This window comes from Psammomys obesus, unplaced genomic scaffold (assembly GCF_907164565.1).
Source record: "Psammomys obesus unplaced genomic scaffold, mPsaObe1.curated_primary_1811, whole genome shotgun sequence".
Lineage (NCBI taxonomy): Eukaryota > Metazoa > Chordata > Mammalia > Rodentia > Muridae > Psammomys > Psammomys obesus.
The window spans coordinates 7464314-7484920 of record NW_026596166.1 but is presented as its reverse complement, the minus strand read 5'-3'; the positions used below and the strand labels follow the sequence as shown (position 1 = coordinate 7484920).

The 20607-nt window shown below is 37.5% G+C and overlaps 1 protein-coding gene across 2 annotated transcripts in view; it reads left to right on the top strand.

Annotated features, from left to right (window-relative positions):
- Positions 1-20607, top strand: part of Mnat1 (MNAT1 component of CDK activating kinase) — a 155181-nt gene that overhangs the window by 97161 nt on the left and 37413 nt on the right. Inside the window, exon 7 of one of the 2 annotated variants that reach the window (XM_055595532.1) lies at positions 3437-3558. The exons of the other annotated variant lie outside the window; for it this stretch is intronic. Coding sequence (XP_055451507.1) covers positions 3437-3558 — 122 coding nt within the window. The remainder of the gene's footprint in view (positions 1-3436; positions 3559-20607) is intronic. 2 annotated transcript variants of the gene reach the window in all.

Sequence of the window (20607 nt, the reverse complement as noted above, 5' to 3'; positions counted from 1 at the left end):
GAAAAAGTGTACATCCTTGTCTTGTTCCTGATTTTAACAGAAATGTCTTCACTTTTTCCTTTTTTTTTTGTTTTTTGGTTTTGTTTTTTTTTTTTTTTTTTTTGTTTTGTTTTGTTTTTTTGAGGACTGGCTTTGTAGACCAGGCTGGCCTTAAACTCACAGAGATCCATCTGCCTCTGACTCCCTGAGTGTTGGCATTACATGCGTGTGCCACAGTGTCTGGTTCATTTTTTTCCACTTTTAAAATAATGTTGGCTATAGGTTTGTTATATACAGCCTTTGTTATGTTGAGATGTATTCCGTATGTGGTTTTTTTTTTTTTTTTTTTTTTATTTCTTTAGGACTTTTATCATGAAGGAATGCTGGATTCTGTCAAAATACTTGCCTGTGTCTATTGAGATAATACTGTAATTTCTATTCTGGAGCCGACTCTGTGTTGTTATTTATTTGTATATGCTGAACCATCCCTGTGTCTATGGGATGAAACCAACTTGAAGTGTTTTTAACTGGGTTTGCAGGCACTTAATTGATCATAATTTTGCATGTATGCCCTCACCAGGAGACAAAGGAGATTCACCGGGAGATTGATCTATAAAAATGTTTTGTCTTTATTTGGTTTTGGTATTTGTAATGTTTCGTTTTTTATATATATATATTTTCAGGCATGCACACACCTTTAATAATCCTAGCACTGTGGAAGCAGAGGCAGGTTGATCTCTCTGAGAAAAAGTTTGTATTACTTACTTGTCTTGGTGTGACAAAAACCTGGCAAAAGCAATTGTAGGAAGGATAGATTTATTTTGGCTCCGGGGGTTTGAGGCTGATGGCAGAGGAGTCGGCAACGGGAGCTTGAGGCGGCTGGTCACGTTGGTTCTGTAGTTAGAAGCAGAGAGCAGTGAACACTGGGGCTGAGTCTGCTTTCTCCTTATTCAGATTTGACTGTAGTCTATAGAGAGATGTTGCCTACTCTTAGAGGGCTCTTCACACCCCAGTGAACCTAGTCTAGAGTCCTTCACAGACTTGCCCAGAGGCTTTTCTCTGGGTCATTCTAGTATAGGTCAAGTTAACAGTGGTAATTAGTATTGCATAAAGAGGGAGTCAAGTTAACAATAGTAATTAGCTTTGACTAGCTAAAACACCAAGGAGGGAAAAGTGGGTGAAAGAGGGAACTGTAGTGACAGGGATGGGCAGTGAGGGAGGTTTTCCTAAAGGTTTAATGAAATAGAGGAAAAGAATTGGATTCCAGTAACTTTTAACAGTCTCATCTCTCAGGAGGCAGAGACATGGTGAGCCTGCAGTTAAGGCTGGTGTATGTTCTTTGGGAAAGCCTATCAAAAGGAAAGGATAGGGAGAAAGGGGACAGGGAGAGGAAGGGAGGAAGGAAAGAAGAAAGGGGGAGGGGAGGGGATGAGAACAGGACAGGGCAGAGCTGGCCTGCTAACCTGACATTGGGCATTAAATAAAGGTATAAATACAACAGGGAGAGCGGGAGCTGGATGGGGTGTCTTGTTTGTTGACTGGGTATAGCCTCAGCTCTTGTTCCTGATGCCCAGATATTTGTTACACCTTGGGTGGTCCTATAAATGATCAGGTCTGTACATACCTGTTATGTTAGTGAGCAGAACTCTGTGGTTTGGGTCATAGATACTGGATACAGTTCTGTGTCACCTTCATGGGTTTGGTTGTGAATATTGACCCCACTTCTGGGCAGACCTTCACAGTACTGAGCATTGCTGAGAGCCCAAGTCTGCGTTCCTTTGTAGATTGTCTCTGGCCAGGGCTCTACCAGGTCGGCCAGTGCGTGGCTCTGTGCAAGATGTACGGTAATCCTGCCAGCCAGATTTCAGTATTTGGTCTCATGATATTTGGAATTTCTGGAGAGTATAATTCACTGAGAATCTGGGGTCACCAAGATGCCTCCTCAGGAGGGACCTTTCCATAATGGCCTCTTGTCTATCCTCTGGTTGAGAGGTGAGAGAAGAGGGTTCCTCCACTAATCCCTTTGCTGTTACCTTCTCCCTCCCTCCTTCTCTCTTTCCCTTTCTACCCTTTTTCTTTAAAACAGCTGTAGCTGTATTAGAGGTCTTTAGGGAAACAGAACCTATAGTAATGCACATGAAAAGGCTATTTATTAGACTGGCGTACATAATGAAGTCTAAATAGTACCACAATGGCTGTCTTCATACTGGAGAAGCTGAAAATCCATGGGTGGTTAGTCGACCAGGGTGTGTGCCCGACAGTCCCAATCTGGTGCCGAAGGTATGGAGTGTTCCTCGGCAGCCACTGGTCTTTTGTCCACATTGAAAGTCAGAAGAAGCTGGGTTCTGCTGTTGAAGGATGGTAACAGCAGTGGGAGCAGTAGCACCAGGTGACAGACTCAGGAACTGGGTAGGTGGACTCAAGTACTACAGGGTGGATACACTCTGAAACAGGGTGATTGGAGTGGAGAAGTGGGTGGGTGAGCTCTAGAATGGGTGATAGACTTGAGGACTGGGTGGGTGAACTCAGGAAATGGGTGAGTGGACTTGGAAATGGGCTAGATGGACTCCCTAGGGAGATGCGAAGACAGGCAAAAAGCGAAAGCTCCCTCCTCAGATCTCCTTACTTATGTGCCACCAGCATTTAGGGTATGTCTTTCCGCTCTAGCTAACCCTAGAGGAAACCCCTCATGAGTGTGTTCAGAGCTTTTCTTCTTAGTGGAATTTTAGATCCAGTCAAGCTGCCAGCCAAGGTTAAGCATCTGTGCGTTTGGAGCATCCACTACTGGCATCGTGTGAGCTCTTCAGTGATGCAGCTTTCTTTCACCAGGACTCTTTCCTTCTTGCTTGGTGGATGCAGAGATTCGCTTAAGTCCTGGTGGCTTCTGAATACCGTTTCAGCGCCAGCTAGTGTCAGTGCCTCCTTTGGATTGTCTGTCACTGAAATCTAAACTGTACCCTATGATATTCAGCCAGGTGTGCTTTATTGTAACATATGACTGGTGCATCATATAGTGAAACTTCCTTAATCTGAACCGTTTCCTGATAATTTAGAGTATATCACACTACTATTGTAGGAATTTCACTGGAACTATTTTGTATTTAGATATTTTCTTGTTGCACTTGTGTTGTGTGTGTGTCTCTGTCAGTGTGTGGGAATGCGCACATGAGTACAATGCCTCCAGAGATCAGGAGAGGCGGTTGGTTCATCTGAAGCTGGGGTTACAGGTAGTTGTAACATGGGTGTAACATGAGTTATAACACGAGCTGCACAACATGGGTTCTGGGAGCTGAACTTGGGTCCTCTACAAGAGCAGCAAGTGATCTTCTCTGGTGAGCCATCTTGCCAGCCCCTAATGGCTGTTCTTTTTAATATGAGAAATTTATTTCATCTTTAAAATTACTACAAATAGCAATATGAAAATATTACTAAATGTATTTCCTCATTTCTCTTATAGGGTCAGCAGATTTCATTAGCACCGATCCAGAAGCTTGAAGAAGCTCTTTATGAATACCAACCCCTGCAGATAGAGACCTGTGGACCTCAGGTTCCTGAGCTGGAGATGTTAGGAAGGCTTGGGTGAGCATCAGAAGCGCTTTCTACAGTGAGGGGCTGCTGTGCAGAGCTGTGCTGTTACTGTTATTTCATTGACGTTTTAACATTCTTAGGATTTTACTTTACAGAACTTAATTCCGTTTCTTAAAAGTAAGTAATGCTTAATACTAAATTAAGTTTTATTCAATACATTGACTTTTCAGTGGTTCTTGAGATTAGGACAGGAATGCAGCAGTTCTCTTTTTGAGACTGTCTTTGGCAGACATTTGAAGTGGCTGCTTTAGCTTACTACTTGCTTCTTTGAATCCGGGATTAATTGCCTTAATAAATAATACACCCGCAAAAATATGAATTCAGTATCTTCTCATAAAAAAATGGTAGATTTAATCACTGTCATCTATCTGCATTGAAACTAGATTTATAAGAACTGAGCCATGAAACATTTTTTTAGTAGGTATAATGTAGGGCTGGACAGTGGCTCAGCAGTCGTAGTATATGTTTCCTTTTGGGAAATGAATTTGAGATTGGGTTTTGTGACTCCTAAAGATAGTTCATCATGGGAGCAAATGAAGTATGTATACACTTGGAATGTCCACACACAGATGACACTACATGGAGGAAATCTTTTTTTGGTTTGTTCTTTCAGTATAAACTATTGAATAGAAGATTGATTTAGAAATTGCATTTCTCTTTCTTTCTTTCTTCCTTTCTTTCCGTAAGACAGGGTTTCTCTGTGTATCCCTGGCTGTCCTGGATTCACTCTGTGGACCATGCTGGCCTTGAAGTCACAGAGATCTGCCTGCCTCTGCCTCTTGAGTGCTGGGATTAAAGGCATGCGCCACCACTACCTATACTCAGAAATTTTATTTCTTAACAAAGAAAGTAATATGAAAGAAAAATAATGCATACAATGAGGACAAGTAATTAAAAATAAAGACCACAGCAACAAAAACAAAATAGGAAACATATAATAATCCTTCGTCTATTTTCAAATTAAAACCCATACCCTGAAGATGATGAGGCTCTAAGGTAGACCTAAATAAGAATGGTATATTATTTAATTATCCAGTATTGGGTACCTCTTAAGGATAGGTCAAATTTAGTTCTGTGTTCTTTTAAAGTCCTATAGCTTCCCAATATAAAGTCAGCAAAATGGGAGAATCTAAAACTCCCCTCGAGGGCTGGAGAGATGGCTCAGAGGTTAAGAGCACTGGTTGCTCTTTCAGAGGTCCTGAGTTCAATTCCCAACAACCATCTGTGATGAGATCTGGTGTCCTCTTCCAACATGCAGGTAGAACATTGTATGCGTAAATAAAAATGTTAAAAAATAAAAAGGAAAAGAAAAGAAAACTTCCCCCTCTAGGGAGCAAATTCATTAAATAGTTACCCTGTATGCTAACAGTTAAGGCATGAGAATATAAGGTACGCACACATTGTGTATGTGTAGCTGCAGTACATGTTTTTACGTGTGTGTGGGTGTGTGTGTGTGTGGATGCCAGAGGCCTGCCTCGGGGTTATTCTTCAGGAGCTATCCACTTTGTCTTTTGAGGCAGGTAGTGCAGTGGGCACTGGGCCTCACTGACTAGGCTCAGCTGAGTCCCCTCCCAGGTGGGATCACTAGTAGGTACCACCCCCGCTGGACTTTTACACAGGTTCCAGTGATTCTCCTCAGATCCCCATGCACATTTCTCACTGAGAAATTATCCTTCTAAGCCTCAAGAATATGATATTTTATGGCATAGAACAGTTACATATAACTCAGATGTTGGTTTAGAAAACCTTTGGCTGAATTGCCAACAGCCAGAACTATCATTTTAATCTTTTCTTAGAGTCTTTAATGCCAGTAAAGATTAAGTATTTAAAACAGTGCCTCTTCTATTAAGAGTTTTACATTTTATAATAAATTTGTTATAAGAGCTACATTTATGAGATCATGGAACTGATCATAAACAATAGCAGTGCATTATTGGTTTATTACATGGAAAATTAAATGTTTTGGGTTCAAAAATATTTAGAGAGAGACAGAGACAGGTACTGTGTACCATGGTGCCCCTGGAGGTCAGGATGTCAGTTCTTCTCTTCTGCCACATGAGTTTGAATCCAGTTCACCAGCATTGGCAGAGGCACCTTTATCCTCCAAGCCACCAGTGGTCTCGAAGTAGCAGTAAAAGGACAGGAAGGAGAAGTACGTTTGCTATTGTTACATCTGCAACATCTGTACAGCAAAACAAGAATAGTATTATTCAACCAGTACCAGAGAAAACAGTGGGTTCATAAGAATTCTAAATAGGACAAGGAAGATGGCTCAGCAGTTTAAAGAGTTTGCTTTGTGAGCATGAAGTCTAGAGTTAGGACTTCTAGAACCACATAAATGCAGGTGGGTGTGGTAACCTACCTGTCATTCCAGTCTCAGCAGGCAGAGATGAAGGATCCTTGAGCAAACGGACCAATGGGACCAGCCATATTGGCAAGCTCTGGAGTTCATTGAGAGACCTGCCTCATTGAATAAGGTGGAAGAATGCTAGTGGATGATTTTTGACATCAAATTTGCCCTTCGCATGTATGTTCACCCACATGCAAACATTGACATAGACACACATGTACACATCCCATGTGTCCTCCATGTGCATGAAAATGGGAAAATAAACAAAGTTCTGAATTAAAGGTAGGAAAAGAAAATTATAGGAAATAGAAAATAACCTGACAGTAGATATAATCTTAATGATATGTGGGCTGGAGAGATGGCAGGACAGTAAAGAACACGTGTTGCCATTGCAGAGGACGCGGTTAGGTTCCCTAGCCTGTGTTGGATTGTGAGCCACCTGCCTGTAGAGTTGGTGTCTCTAGGTACTGAGCACAAATGGCACATGTACATTCACACTCAGGTATATACACACATGCACATGAAATGAATAAAAACAATTTTTTAAAAGTCAAATGTAAATGTTGTAATCTAGGCCATAGAAAGTTTTAAAATGCTACAGATGCTATAGATCTATACTGTGCACTGTGGTGACCACTGGTCGTGTTCTTCTGAGCACTTAAAATGTGCCCTAGTGTAACTAAGGACCTCAGATTGAAATGATGAATTTCATTAAATGTTAAAAGTTTTGAGTTTGTTAGCAGGTTGATGGTGGCACACGCCTTTAATCCTGGCACTCAGGAGGCAGAGGCAGGTGGATCTCTGAGTTCAAGGCCAGCCTGGTCTGCAAAGTGAATTCCAGGACAGCCAGGGCTACACAGAGAAACCCTGTCTCAAAAAACAAAAACAAAAACAAAAAAGTTTGAGTTTGTTTAATCTGCATTTTATTTTTTTAATTTTTCAATGACCCCAACTATTATCTATTCAAATATTTCTTCTTCCTTATTTTTTGTTTTTATCCTACACTTTTGATTTCATATGTTAAATCCTTTAAATGACTTTTTTTTTTTTTTAAGGTGAGGTAACATTGGGCTATCTGAACAAATTTATTGGACAACTTAGTGTTATTAAGTAGTTTCATATTGTTGCACAACAAACCCTCTATATTACCTCTCTCAAACGTTTTATTTCACAAACCTGAATCTGTATTAAACATGACACCCTAATCTCCCCTCCTTCTCAGTGCCTTTTGTCTCCAAGATCTGACAACTCTAAGTACCTCATAAAATGGAATCATGTAGAATCTGTCTTTAGTGGATGTTTTAAGCTATCATGTCCTCACATGTCTGTCCTGTTGAAGTGTGTAACATGCCTTTTCAAGTTAATTAATGGCACGTAGTATGTATATTTACCACCTTTATTCTTCTGTTCATCTCTCTGTGGACATTTGAGGGGCGTCTATCTCTTGGTTATTAAGAATAGTGTTGTTGTGAATCTGGCTGTTCTAATAGGGTATGCACAGATAGGGACCCTGCTTTTATTGCTTTTAGATACACCTCCAAAGGAAGGTTACAGGGCCATGTAATAGTTCTGCTTTAGTGTTTCTACAGTGACCTCCACACTGTTCTCCACCAAAGCTGAGCTGTTTGCCCTAAGTAGGAACAGAGTACCAGTGATCCACTTTTTTTCTTATTCCTACAAACACTTTCTGTTTAAGTGATAACTGTGTTAGTGCTGTCGATGGGCACTCATTGTAGTTGCAGTGGGGGTCTCAGCATTCAGCGGCCATGTACATCTTCTTTTAAAAACATTGTACTGTTATTATTGTGTGCACACGTGGAGGGCAACGTTGAGTAGTTGGCTGCCCTTTCTCTCTGGGGCCCTGCCTTAAATCCATATTGTCAGGCTTGGAGGCAAGTGCCCTTACCAGCTGAGTTAGCTTGCCATCTCACACACTTCACATTTATGTTCATTCGGTATATTTTTGCATCTTTAAGTATTCTTGCGGAGTATTTAAGAAATTAATAGCCAAGGTTCTTTATCTTTTCTAGCTAGGTGTTTAAAGTAGTATTTAGGAAAGGGAGAATCTCAGTTCTTACATTTGATTGAAGTAGGTTAGTTCAGGTTTCTTTTGGTGAAATAATGAATAGTAGTCTAGAATGCCGTAAAGCACTATCTTTTAAAAATATGATCGTATTTAACAGCTTCCTTAAAGTGCAATTTACATACACCTGCTTTCTACATACAGTTCCATGAGTTTTGACAAATGCATGTGCACAGCGACTACCACAGTCACAAAACTGACTGTGTTATGCGCTGTCACTCTGATTGCTTTTCCCGAGAAAAAAAATTCTAGGACACTAAACTATTGCTTATATTTTAAAATCTGCAAGAGAGAAATGACATGTTATGGACTATTTTGGTCAAGGGCTTTACCTGTTGGTAGTAAGATGTGACTTGCTCAATAGCAGACAACAATGTTTAAGTGTAGTTTTATGCTGCCCATTTAAGTTAATTTAGTAGTTCTACAGAGTCCTTGGGAACATCATAAACTCAAGAAATATAGATAAGCACAAACATCACAAATTACACTCTTTGTATGTAAATATTATACTTGGTTGTAGTTAAAGTATTTTTAAGCTAGCTTGGGCTCTCTCTTGTTTTACTTACTCGTATCTGTTTTTGTTGGTATTTGAATTAGAAGTCAATTCACACATCGGCATGAACCTTTGTGCTTTAGCTGCTAGTCTGGCTGTAGTCTGGTACGCTTTAAGTCTCTTTTTATGCAGTCGTGGAAAAATATGTTTCTGCTTGAAGCAGTTGTCAAACAAGCGTCTTTCATCAACAGTCAGACACAGGGCAGCTGAGTGAAGCTGTTTAGTCTAGAGCAAATGCTCACGAGACTGCAAGGGTCACTGAGGAAATGTAATTATGCAGTCTGTCCCAGAATCATAGTTTAGTAGTTAAGATTGGAGCAATATTAAATCATAATGCTAATTAAAATATGTAATGAGATATATTCTAAAATTAATCTCAGAAAAGCAGCTTCAAATATAATAAGCTATTATAGTGATATATAGTTTTTGTTTTTTAATAGGGCTCCAAAGGAGCAAGTTCAATTTACTGTTGGAATTTGGTTATTTATTCTTCCCAAATCCTATAAAATTTGTTAGACCCTGTAGATGCTTTATAAGATTGTCTCCATTGGAAAATGAAAGTTTTTAGTGTTTTTTTGAAAAGCAGTGAATTTTTTAATAGTAACTTTGTTATGTTATTCGTTTGCTTATCACTCAGCAGGTCTTTATGATGTATTTATTGTAGGACAGTTACTCATAGGTGCCAAGAAACTATCACTGAACAAAACAGAAGAAAATGCCTCTTAATATTCTGGCCTAGAGCAGACAATACAAATACAGTATCATATCTGTTAGTAGATAGTCTAGCTGGAATTGTCTAGTGACAAAGACCAAACAGAATTCTAGATAGTATTTAAGATTGGATCTGTTTTGGGAATTGGCTCATGAGAGTGCGTACCATGAGCTGCTGTCTGCAAGCAGAACAGGAGTGTTGGTAGTAGAATTCACTGACTCTCCAGAACTGGGAACAATGGCAGTTGATGATGTGATTCCTGGTGTGAAGCCGAAAGCCTGAGAATGAGCAAGTTGGGTGGTAGTGGAGGGGTATAGGGGTCTTAAAAAGTCCTGTATTTCAAGACTTGAGAACCCGGAGTTCTGAAGTCTGAAGATAGAAGGTAAATGTCTTAGCCCCAACATAGGATGAACTTGTTCTTCTTTTCCCTTTTTGTTTTTCTTGCTAGTATGGCTCTCATTTGAGCTGGATATTGGGTGGGGATGAATCTTTTCTATTCAGACTGCTGATTCAAATGCTTATTTCTTCTGGAAACACTACTATAGACTTCTCCTGGAAGGGAAAGGAAAAACACCAATAAAATGGTAAAATGTGTGTTGTATGACCACCAGGGCTTGCTTTTCATTGTGAAATATTTCAGAGTGGGAGAGGATTCTGTTTCTGCATTACTGTATATTGATGATATTTTAGATAACATTTCAAAACCTATAACTGTTCTGATCCTAAACATAATCCCTCTTTCCCTGTCTCTCCTTCTGTCTGTCTCCTCAGACCCACATCTCTGGACAGGTTCTTAGTGAATATTCCAAGCTTACCTCCAGTTCAGAGTCCTTCTGCCTCTGCCTCCTGGATGCTTCTATCACAGGCAGGCAACAGCACACTCAGCTTTTGCTTGTACTTCCATAACTGCCATTTCCTTAGGAAGGCTTAGTTGTTGAAGGCTTTATCATTCATTTGCTTAAAGATGTTAAAGCTTGGTGGTGACTCTGTTCTTTTCTTGACTTTGAAAGTGTTTTTTGTTTGTTACATATAGTTTAGCCAATCACATTCTAAGATTCAACTTATACAGTACTGAGATATTTTAAAATGATCTACTGAGGATTTTTTTATCATTAATCCTTTCACATTGTATATCTATTTTTGTTGTTTATTTTATTTTATTTTATTTTATTTTATTTTATTTTATTTTATTTTATTTTATTTTATTTTATTTTATTTTATTTTTTTGAGACAAAAGTGTTATATAATCTAGACTGGCCTCCAACTCTCTGTGTAGCCAGGGATGACCTTGAACTTCTTGATCCTCCTGCTTCCACCTTCCAAGTGATGTAATTACAGACTTGAGTCACCATCTCATTTTATGTTTGGGGGATCAAACTCAAAAAAGAGTGCTATGCATGCTAGGCATGTACTGTGACCAACTGGACCTGATTCCCCAGCCCACATCCATTTTTAACAGGGAGTAAGATAGAAAGCAAACTTGTGAAGGATATTATACCTACTTAGTGAATGTATTTTTTTATGAAATTTATTTTAGTTGTATATATGCAGATGTGTGTATGTGTGTGGATACCATACCCACTTACAGAAGATTTTCATGTAAAATAAATTTTTACTTGGGGTATGAGCAATTTGAGAAGTGCAGATTTAAACACGAAGCATAGAACAGAATTTGCTGCATGGTTGTTTTTAGGTTTAGTGACCTTACTTTTGAGATCTAAGGAAGACTCCATATAAGCATAGGTGAGCATGGTCTCCAGCAAACAGAGAAGGCCTTTCTGTCATAAAGTAGACATTACAGTTCTTCATGGAATGCCCATTTTAATAGGAAAAATAGTTATCCTGACCATATAGGATACCCTTTTTTTTTTTTGTAAGTTTTAAAGTTGTTTTATGAATAAATGAATAGTGAAAGACAGTTTTTGCCAGATAACTTAACAGGGATTTAAATAGCACATCCAGATTGTTATTCTTTATGTCCTTATTTGTTATGTGTATAACCAGAGTTGACAATATCCTTTGACTACAGCCAAAACTGGTTGATAGTCACACATGAACATGAACATTGCATTCTGTGTAGGTGAAATCCAGATTTCAAGTATATCTCTATTGATTTTGAGGTTTTTATTATACCTGGCTCTTCTTGCATTTCTGTGTCAAAATGTGGTATGGAGCTAAAATTCTAAATATATAAATAATAATGTCTAGCTTTTACTGTTACATCTTACTCTTTTTGTGAAACCAAAATTGGTACTTTGTAAAATATAAATGGCTTTTAATATGACTTCCATCTCTTGTTCTATAATTTTAAGAGACTAAGTTTTAGGCTTATGAATTTCAGTGAAAAGGATTGATCCAGTTAATTGTTCATTCATATATGTAATTAAAAAATATTTATTTATTTATTTTATGTATAAGAACACTGTTTTCATGCACAGCAGAAGAGGCAATCAGATTCCATTACAGATGGTTGAAAGCTACCATGTGGTTGTTGGGAATTGAAGTCAGGAACTCTGAAGAACAGCCAGTGCTCTTAACTGCTCAGCCATCTCTCCAGCCCCTTATATATGTAATTTTTTATTTCAGAAGTCTGTATGAATACATCTTTGCCTATCGCATCTGGAAACAGTATCAAATTCATTATGGTAACCAAGTACCATAAAAAGTGGAAGGATGCCGATAAACATTCCTTTAACAGGGTGGATGATTTACCTGTCTTGTCCCTAACTTTTGTGAAATAAAATCTATCCTGTTTAATGACTGCTCAAGGCATAGAGTATGCAGAGGGTAGACAGTTTGAATGGATGACATTTTCTTTTTGTTCTTACTGAAAACTTGAATCCATTGATTGCAGATTAGCATGTGGGATCTGTTCAGGGGTGAGAGAAATGCTCTAAACTTGAATTGTCATGGATGCATAGTTTATAAATTCGCCAAAAATCACTGAATTTTACGCTTGAAAATATATTAGCACCAAAAAGGTAGAGGCAGAGAGAGGTCGATCTCTGTGAGTTCCATTCTAGCCTGGTCTTTGTAGCAATTTCCAGGCCAGCCAAGGCTACATAGTGAGACCCTGTGTCAATATCCTTCCCAACACCTGGTATTAGTGGGCTAGGTTGGGCCAAGTGAAGTATAAGCTATCCAAGTATGAGGTTTGGTCCCCAGTACCCATGCCAAAAGCTAAGCATGGCTGTATGCATCTATAACTCTGCTGCAGGGGTAGAGGGTGGAGAAAGGTGGATTTTAGAGGCTCACTGGGCAGTCAGTCTAGTCAAGCAGTGAGGTTGAGGTTGGGGTTTACTGAGACCTTTTCTACAAAGTAAGGTAGAGACAGTTTCTTGTGTGTGCTTTTATTTGGTGACAGTTTGGTAGGTTTCTTTTGGTTTTGTTTTTGCTTATTGTTTTTTTTTTTTGGGGGGGGGAGGAGGGTGTTTTATTTTGTTTGCTTGGTTTTAGGAATATTTGAGAAATACTTCAGTGGTGCAGAATCAAAGTTAACAAACTCCATTTGTGTGTCAGGAAATGCTGTAATAACTTAATTGATATGAAGTCATTAAACATCACAACTATCCTAAGGGAGGGAGACTCACTCTGTAGCTACAGAAACTAAACATATATTCTAGCATTCTGTTATAACACAAAATAGGTTTTGTATTTTATACAGCTTTGAGTTGAAGTGTTAAGCAGTAAAGCTACCTCACACAGAGCAATACTTGTATGATATAAATAACTTGTTAAAACAACTGAATGAATAAAATGTGTGTGTGTCTCTTTGTCTATATCTATCTTTAATGTAAGCTCTTATATATAAATATTAATTGAATTTAAGCTTAAAGGTGTTGTGATTTTTATTACTCCAATGACTTAAAACAGTGTATCGTGACATCAAAATACTGATTGGTACCTTTTTGTAAAGTTGTATATATACACTGATATGTTGAAGTAAAGATTCCATCATCCTGAAAAGACAATGAGGTGGAGAACGGTGGAGGAAGGCTCCTTGTGTTGCTCTCTGGTGTTCACAAACACATGTGCAGTTGAGCACATCCATGAACATGTGCACAGGCATGCATGTAACACACACACAGTTGCTAACTGGCTGCATCTTTAGCTTGGGAAGATTCACCTGGCTGTGTTTGAGGGGTTGGCTCACATGATTACCTTTATCCTCCTAGCTGTAGCTGAGCAGATTGCCCTGGCTTGTTTACGGTTTATCTAGCGATAGTAAACTGTGCTCCTTTGTCATCCTTCTTCCTTACCATTATGAACTGAGAACAAAATTCTGAATTAAGTGTATTTTCTGAAAGCTTAAAAGAGACTTTGATGATAATGTGCTATCATCTTAGGTGCAGTAATTTGGGTAATAATTTTTTCAGGAAATGGAGAATTGGTATAATTGTTGTGATTTTTTTTAACTGTTGTATCATCCTTTAAGTGATTTCATAATATTTGATCCTTTCTGTTTTGGCTTTTGTTTTATTTTTTTTGCAAAATGAAAAATAATTGAAGTAATTTCTAACATGATAAAAATACGTTTCAGTCTACAGTAAAAGTAAGATCACCAGGACCCCATAATGTTTCTTTATGTAAATGAAAGGATCCACTGGACCTACATGTCAATTTAAGATAGAATGAATTTTATTTTATTTGAAACAGCTTTGAATAGCTTTACATAACATAACATAACATAACATAACATAACATAACATAACATAACATAACATATATCTTTATCCACATGATTAAAGGGTAGGGTTTGCTGAGCTTTTGTAAGCATAATCAAGGTAACAAATGTGTCTGTGGATTCCTAAAGTTTCTTGCTGTCACTTGTGATATTTCCTTCTAACCTCTCAATTCCCTACAAGGAAACCCGATAATATGCTTTTTGAACTATACATCCTTTTATAGCTTTTGGTGTTTTATATAAGTGAAATAACAGTAGATACATTTGGTTTTGTCTTACTTATTTGGGTCAGTATAGTATACTTACTTGGACAGTCACCTATGCTGTAGTACATACCAGTGATTAATTAGTTGTTATTGCAAAGCGGCATGCCATTGTTAGTATATGCCACAGTTTGGCTACTTACCTGCTGACCGGTATTTGAGTTGTTTCCAAATTTCTCTGCAGTGCTGGACTTTTAAACAGATCTGATAGGGACACTCCTATCAGAATGTGAGTATTTGCTCTCTTTGATTGAATACCTAGGAATAGAAGATTCTGTCCCTATGGGTATTTATTTAAGTTTTTAAGAACTCACAGCTGTTTTCCAAAAGGGTTACATCATTTTATATTCACCCTCTCCTTTTGAGTCTCTGAGGTTCAGTTACCTCATTTGTCAGTACTTGATATAGTTAATCTTTACAAAATCTTAGCTTTTCAAATAGATGGGTGATGGTACTATATTTAACAGCTTGTTTCTCTAATGATTGGTGATGCTGAGAATATAGTCACGCTGTTTGCTGCTTTTCTTGTTTTGTTTTGTTTTTTTCCTCTGATGAAGTGTTAGCTCAAATCTTTTATTCATTTTGTTTTTGGGTGTTTTTGTTTGTTTCTTTGACTGGGTCTAAAGCAATTCTTGGTTTATTTATTTATTTATTTATTTATTTATTTATTTATTTATTTACTTATTTATTTATTTATTTATTTTGGTGTATTCTAGAGGTAAGATGCCTGATATGATTGGCAAACCTACCTTCTCATTCTGTGGCTTATCCTTTCAGTGCTCAAGTGTTCTTTGGAAGAGTGTAAATTTTAATTTCTATTAATTAATGTCACTGGGTGTAATGTCACTCAGTCTGTGATCCCTTTGCAATTCATTTTTTTATGTGGTGAGAGTTATTCTTCGCTCTTTTTCAGTGACATAGCATATTGAGCAGTTTTGTATGGTTTGTTGAAGACAGCCTCTTCTCCACTAAAGCACATCTGTGTCTTAATGAGAAGTGAGCTGACTGTACCGTGTATACCTCTGACACAATGCTTTGTTTGCTGATGGTACTGGAATTATGGTCTCCTGGCTTTGGTATTATAGTAACTTTGGTATTATAGTAACTCTGAATATGGGCATCTGTCCTCTAGTCTATTTTGGGGGGGCGGATGGTTGGATTTTGTTTTTTATATTTTGCTATTTCAGCTTCTTCATATATTAATGCAAATTCTAGGATTAGCATCTACATTACTACAAAAAAAGGTCTGCTAGAACTAAAAAAAAAAATCAAAATGACAACAACAAACAAACACAGGCTTTTACAGGTGTGGTGGGTCATGCCAGTTACTCCAGGAGGCAGAGACAGAAGGAATTAGTGAGTTTGACTTAGAGGCTAGCTATGGTCAGAAAAGGAAACCCTGTCTCTGTCTACCTCCCCAGAGTGATAGAGCATCTTCAGATTTATAAAAGAATTGCTAATATAGAGAACATACTGTATCACCTCATACACATAACCTACATCATTTCCCTACTAACAGCTAACATTGGTATGGTATATTTGTTAGAATTAACCAGGATTGATTTAGTCTTGTTAACTAAAACTTCTACTTCCGTTCCTTTCTACTTCCTATCTCGAAAAAAAAAAAATACACACTATATATGTACGCACATACATGCACACAGATATATAGGTGAGTGTGTGTGTGTGTGTATATATATATATATATATATATATATATATATACACACACTATATATGTATATAGTCATTATGTCCTGTTGCATTTGTGTCAACTTTGATCACCAGGCAGAGGAGTTGTTGGACTTCTCTGCTGTTAAGTTATTCTTAATCTGCTTTGCCCAAGCCTCAGGAGTTGGGGGTTAATCTCCAATTTCTTGGTCGTGCAGTGTCTATTCAAATTACTTGAACTTCTGCACTTGGGGGTGTGTGTATGTGTTCATGTCTCTGTGTGCAGCTAGAGGTTGATGTGTCTTCCTCAGTGATTCTCCACCTTACTTTTTGAAGCAGAGTCTCTCACTGAACCTGAAACTCACTGATTGTGCTTGACTGGCTTACCCCAGATTATCTTCCTGTCTGCCTCCAAAGCATGGGGCATGTACCAACTTTTACACAAATGCTGGCAATCCAAACTCAGGTCCTTATGCCACACAGTGAGCATGTTGCCCACAGCTATTTCCCTTTCTCAGGCTTTGCCTTCATTATTTAGTTCATTAGTTAATTTATTTAAATGGTTTTGGCCACCAAATACTTGTGTATGTTTCATGTATGTATGTGTATGTTTTGTGTTTTTTTTTTTTTTTTTTAATTTTTGGTTACCTTCAGTTGTGGGCTCCAGTGACCATTTGGTATCCCTTTATCATAGTATTATTTAATGAATTGTATGTTTATAAAGAGAGAAAAAAGAAACAGAAGTTGCAATTATAGAATGAGTCTCTCTTTGAATTCCATGTCTGTTACTAGGTTAAACTGACAACAGAGTTTAAAGTCATTCATTAAATCTTCCTTTCCTAATTGAAAGTTTGGGATCACAAAGTGGGATTTAGTTGTACATTTTTTCTATGTCTTGAAATATTCATATTGTCTTAGGGGACAGTGGTGGTGCATTCCTTTAATCCCAGCACTGGGGAGGCAGAGGCAGGTGGATCTCTGAGTTTGAGGCCAGTCTGGTCTACAAAGTGAGTTCAGTGGAGGCTACACAGAGAAACCCAGTCTGGAAAAACGAAGGAAGGAAGGAAGAAAGGAAGAAAGGAAGGAAGGAAGGAAGGAAGGAAGGAAGGAAGGAAGGAAGGAAGGAAGGAAGGAAGGAAATATTCATACTTCCTTAAAAAACACTTTCAAGTAGAGATAACCCTTTTTAAAGTTAGGCATGTAGAAATTGCATTTCCATTTAAAGAGACTGAGAAAAAAACTGGAAAAGGAACCTGAAGATTGAGTTAGTGGGAGGTAATTAGATACATGTCATTTGGTGATGCCTTTAACCTTTCAAATATAAAACACAAAGGCTCTTGACTAACGTACTCCCATAATTTATGTGTATCATGGTCTGTGATTTTCAACTTGGTCTGTTTCTTTTCTTTCTCCGTATTAACTGAGATATAATTTGTTTTTTAATTTTTAAATCCTTCTACCATGAGTTATACAACTAAATGAAAATATAAGAAACTTTAATAAAAACAGAAACACTAGAAATTCTGAATTTTGTTGAGCTATGGGAATTGTCACTCATTTTTGGAAATAGATATTACTAGAGTATAAATTTGAAAGAAGCAGTGAGCACAGTATATCAGAGCAAGAAATCATTTTGTAATTTTAAGATGTTAAAATAAGTTCATTGGTTTTTTTCTTATTATTATTGAACAAATATGTAGCCATTATTGAAAAACATTGAAATGTAAGTGAGAGGAACAGTAACCTATGATTTGAACATTGAACTCCTCCCGCAGTATGTGAACTCTTTGGCTGTAAGTAGTTTCTGTCCTGGGTAGCGCTTGCCTTTGCTGAACGCTTTATTAATTAAGCATTTTCTGCCTTCCTCCTGGTTTGGGGTTGGGTCTGCCTTAGGCTGGGAAGCCAATGCTGCCACTTCTCAAATAAGCAGTTGGAGAAATGCAAACTAGGCATTTCTGCAAAGTCCTGAATCCCCAAAGTAGTCATGATTCTGACTTGAAGGTACTTTTTTTTTGGGGGGGGGGGGCGCTGGTTTTGGTTTTTCTTCATAACTAGTTTTAAATGTAAAAACATAAATCCTAAAGAGTGGGGAGTGGAAAACAGGGATGGTTTTCATTTGGGACAATTTCCTGTGAAATGTGACTCTAAACAAGACCCATATTTACACAAGTGAACATAGTTTTATTTAGAGTGGTATATTCAGCACAGTTTAAAGTGATTAAATTTTAGTCATTGGTATTTAATGTTTGCATGGCAAAAGTGTCTAATAATAGTAGGTAAAATTTGAAATATTTTCGAATAATTTTACATTAGAAACACTAGCTAAGTCAACTCTGTAGTAATAAATGTCGGAATAAATTAATTATTTTTGCTGCCACTGCAAAATCAATTTTGTGACTGTTCTCTTTAAACTAACTTTTACATTACTGAGTTCTAAACATAACACTCCTGTAACTTGTCAGAAGCAGGTTTTAGTTAATAGATATTTTCAGTGATGTAATGGGAACTTTTGGCAGCGAGTCAGAAAATAATGGACTGTGATTAATGTTTTAATAAGTACTTTTCTATTGCTCATGATGTAGAGGAGAAATAGTTTCCTGCTTAAATTGATGGGAGAATAGCAGGTGCGTACACTGTTTTTTTTTTTTATGGAATGTTTTTTCTAGGTTAACATTAATATTTTAATGAGTTCAATTCATTACCAAAGGGTGTGTATGTGTGTGTATTCACACACATACATATATATTCCCACAGAAACCTAAAATTGTTGTGGTAAAAATAAAGTCTGACAATTATACAGCCTCTAATCAACGTTTTAATTTTTGGACTCTTCTTTGGTTGTATGCTATGATTTTAGGTCAGTATGATTTGCTTTTAGTTCTGAATATAAATATGAGGGACTAAAGGATGTACTTAAAGTGCATGGTTTAGGATATGAGTCATGTGCCACACTGAGAAAAACAGTGAGTTAAAAAAACTCTCTAAGAGGTTTCCTCTTGAGACCAGAAAGATTGATATCAAGTGGAGTCATCATCATGTTAGACTCTTAATTGGAAAGGCCACCAGTCCAGCCTATAAACTCAAAAAGTTCAGAAATTTGGGAAGTGAAGTCCCATAGATGTCAGTCTTGCAATCTAAGCAAGTGAAGAGAAGCGGGGAGAGAGAGTGCTGTGTCATCCTTGAGGGCTTGCTTTATAACTAAGCTTGCTCTTTAGTTTTTGTGTGTAATTTAATTTTGGCAATTTCTGTGCAATTGATAGTGTCATAGGCGAAGCGTCATAGGGCTCAGTAGATTCCACCTGGGCACAGGGCTACACCACAGCAGATACCTTCTGCTCCATCCTTGTGTGTCAAACTGGATTTGTCCAAATGTGTGCTTTTTAGAAGAAAGTTCATGGATTTCATCAGAGTCTCAGAAGGATCCTGACTTTAATTTTTAAAAGTCTAGATTAATGAGCCTTAAACTTTCGCATATCTTGCAGCCACTAAAACCAGATAGTGGACTTCACCTTCAGGGTTTCTGGTGTAGCTGACTTGGGCGGGGTCCCCGAATGTGTGCTTCTGGCAGTAAATGGCATTGATATTGTTAAATAGGGACTGCTGTAAGCATCGCTGATACAGATTTGGCAAAGAGCCGTTTGGAATTTTCTGTCTCTCTGTTTCTTGAGGGAATGCATACTGACCTGGTTTCAGGCTTTCTGTTTTCATGTGTAGTGTGTGTTGAATTAAGAATGCTTATGTTAGTTGTTTGTAGTCCTTCTTGCCCTGTCATTAAACGTGTTTGGTGCGCCACTTAAAGTATCCATGTTTAAACTTATTTGTCTCACTTTCTAATAGACATTCCATTTAACATACGTTCCTTTTTAGATTTTGTTTTTAAAATGTAAATATTTTGCTTGTGTGTGTGTGTGTGTGTGTGTGTGTGTGTGTGTACGCGCACTCACGAGCACACATGCCTCTGTCTCCTGAGTGCTAAGATTGAAAGTGTGTGCCACTACACTTGGTGATAGGTTTCAGCAGTTTTAATTTTGTTTTTAATGATGAAAATTTGTTAAGCAAATAGAATTTTATAAATTAAACTAGGTATTTTAATCTTTGTAATCATAATCAAAATTCAAATGAGTAATCTATTTTTATTTGCTTGTTTTTAAAGGTATTTACCATATACATTATTGGTGTGTCACATATATGTGAAAACTAAAGTTTGCCTACTAACTTACAGCACTAGTTGTGGGTTGATACTAAAGAGTCATTCTGCACTAGTGCATATTTTTGTTTAAATGTAGCAAGCTGTGATAGAGGTTAAAGTAGAATATGATTTCTATTTGTACGTGTAATAAGCAAAGCTAATAGAAATTGTTTTTGAGTTTGAGAAATGAAATATCCAACTATCAACTTTTATTAGCATGTATTGATTGTATAAGTAAATCACTTCATTTTATTTTTATAACATTTGCAATATACTTTGGTTCTGTGCAACTCCCCATTGCCCTCTTTTGTCCCCTATTTAAAATCTAGATTTTGCGTATGAGAGAAAACATGCAACATTCATCTCTTGAGTCAGACTTATTTCATTTAATAGGATGGTTTTCAGTTCCATCCAATTTCCTGCAAGCGTGATTTTATTCTTCTTTATGGATAAATCTTCAATTTTTGTTTTGTTTTTTTCGAGACAGGGTTTCTCTGTATGTAGCCTTGGCTGTTCTGGATTCACTTTGTAGACC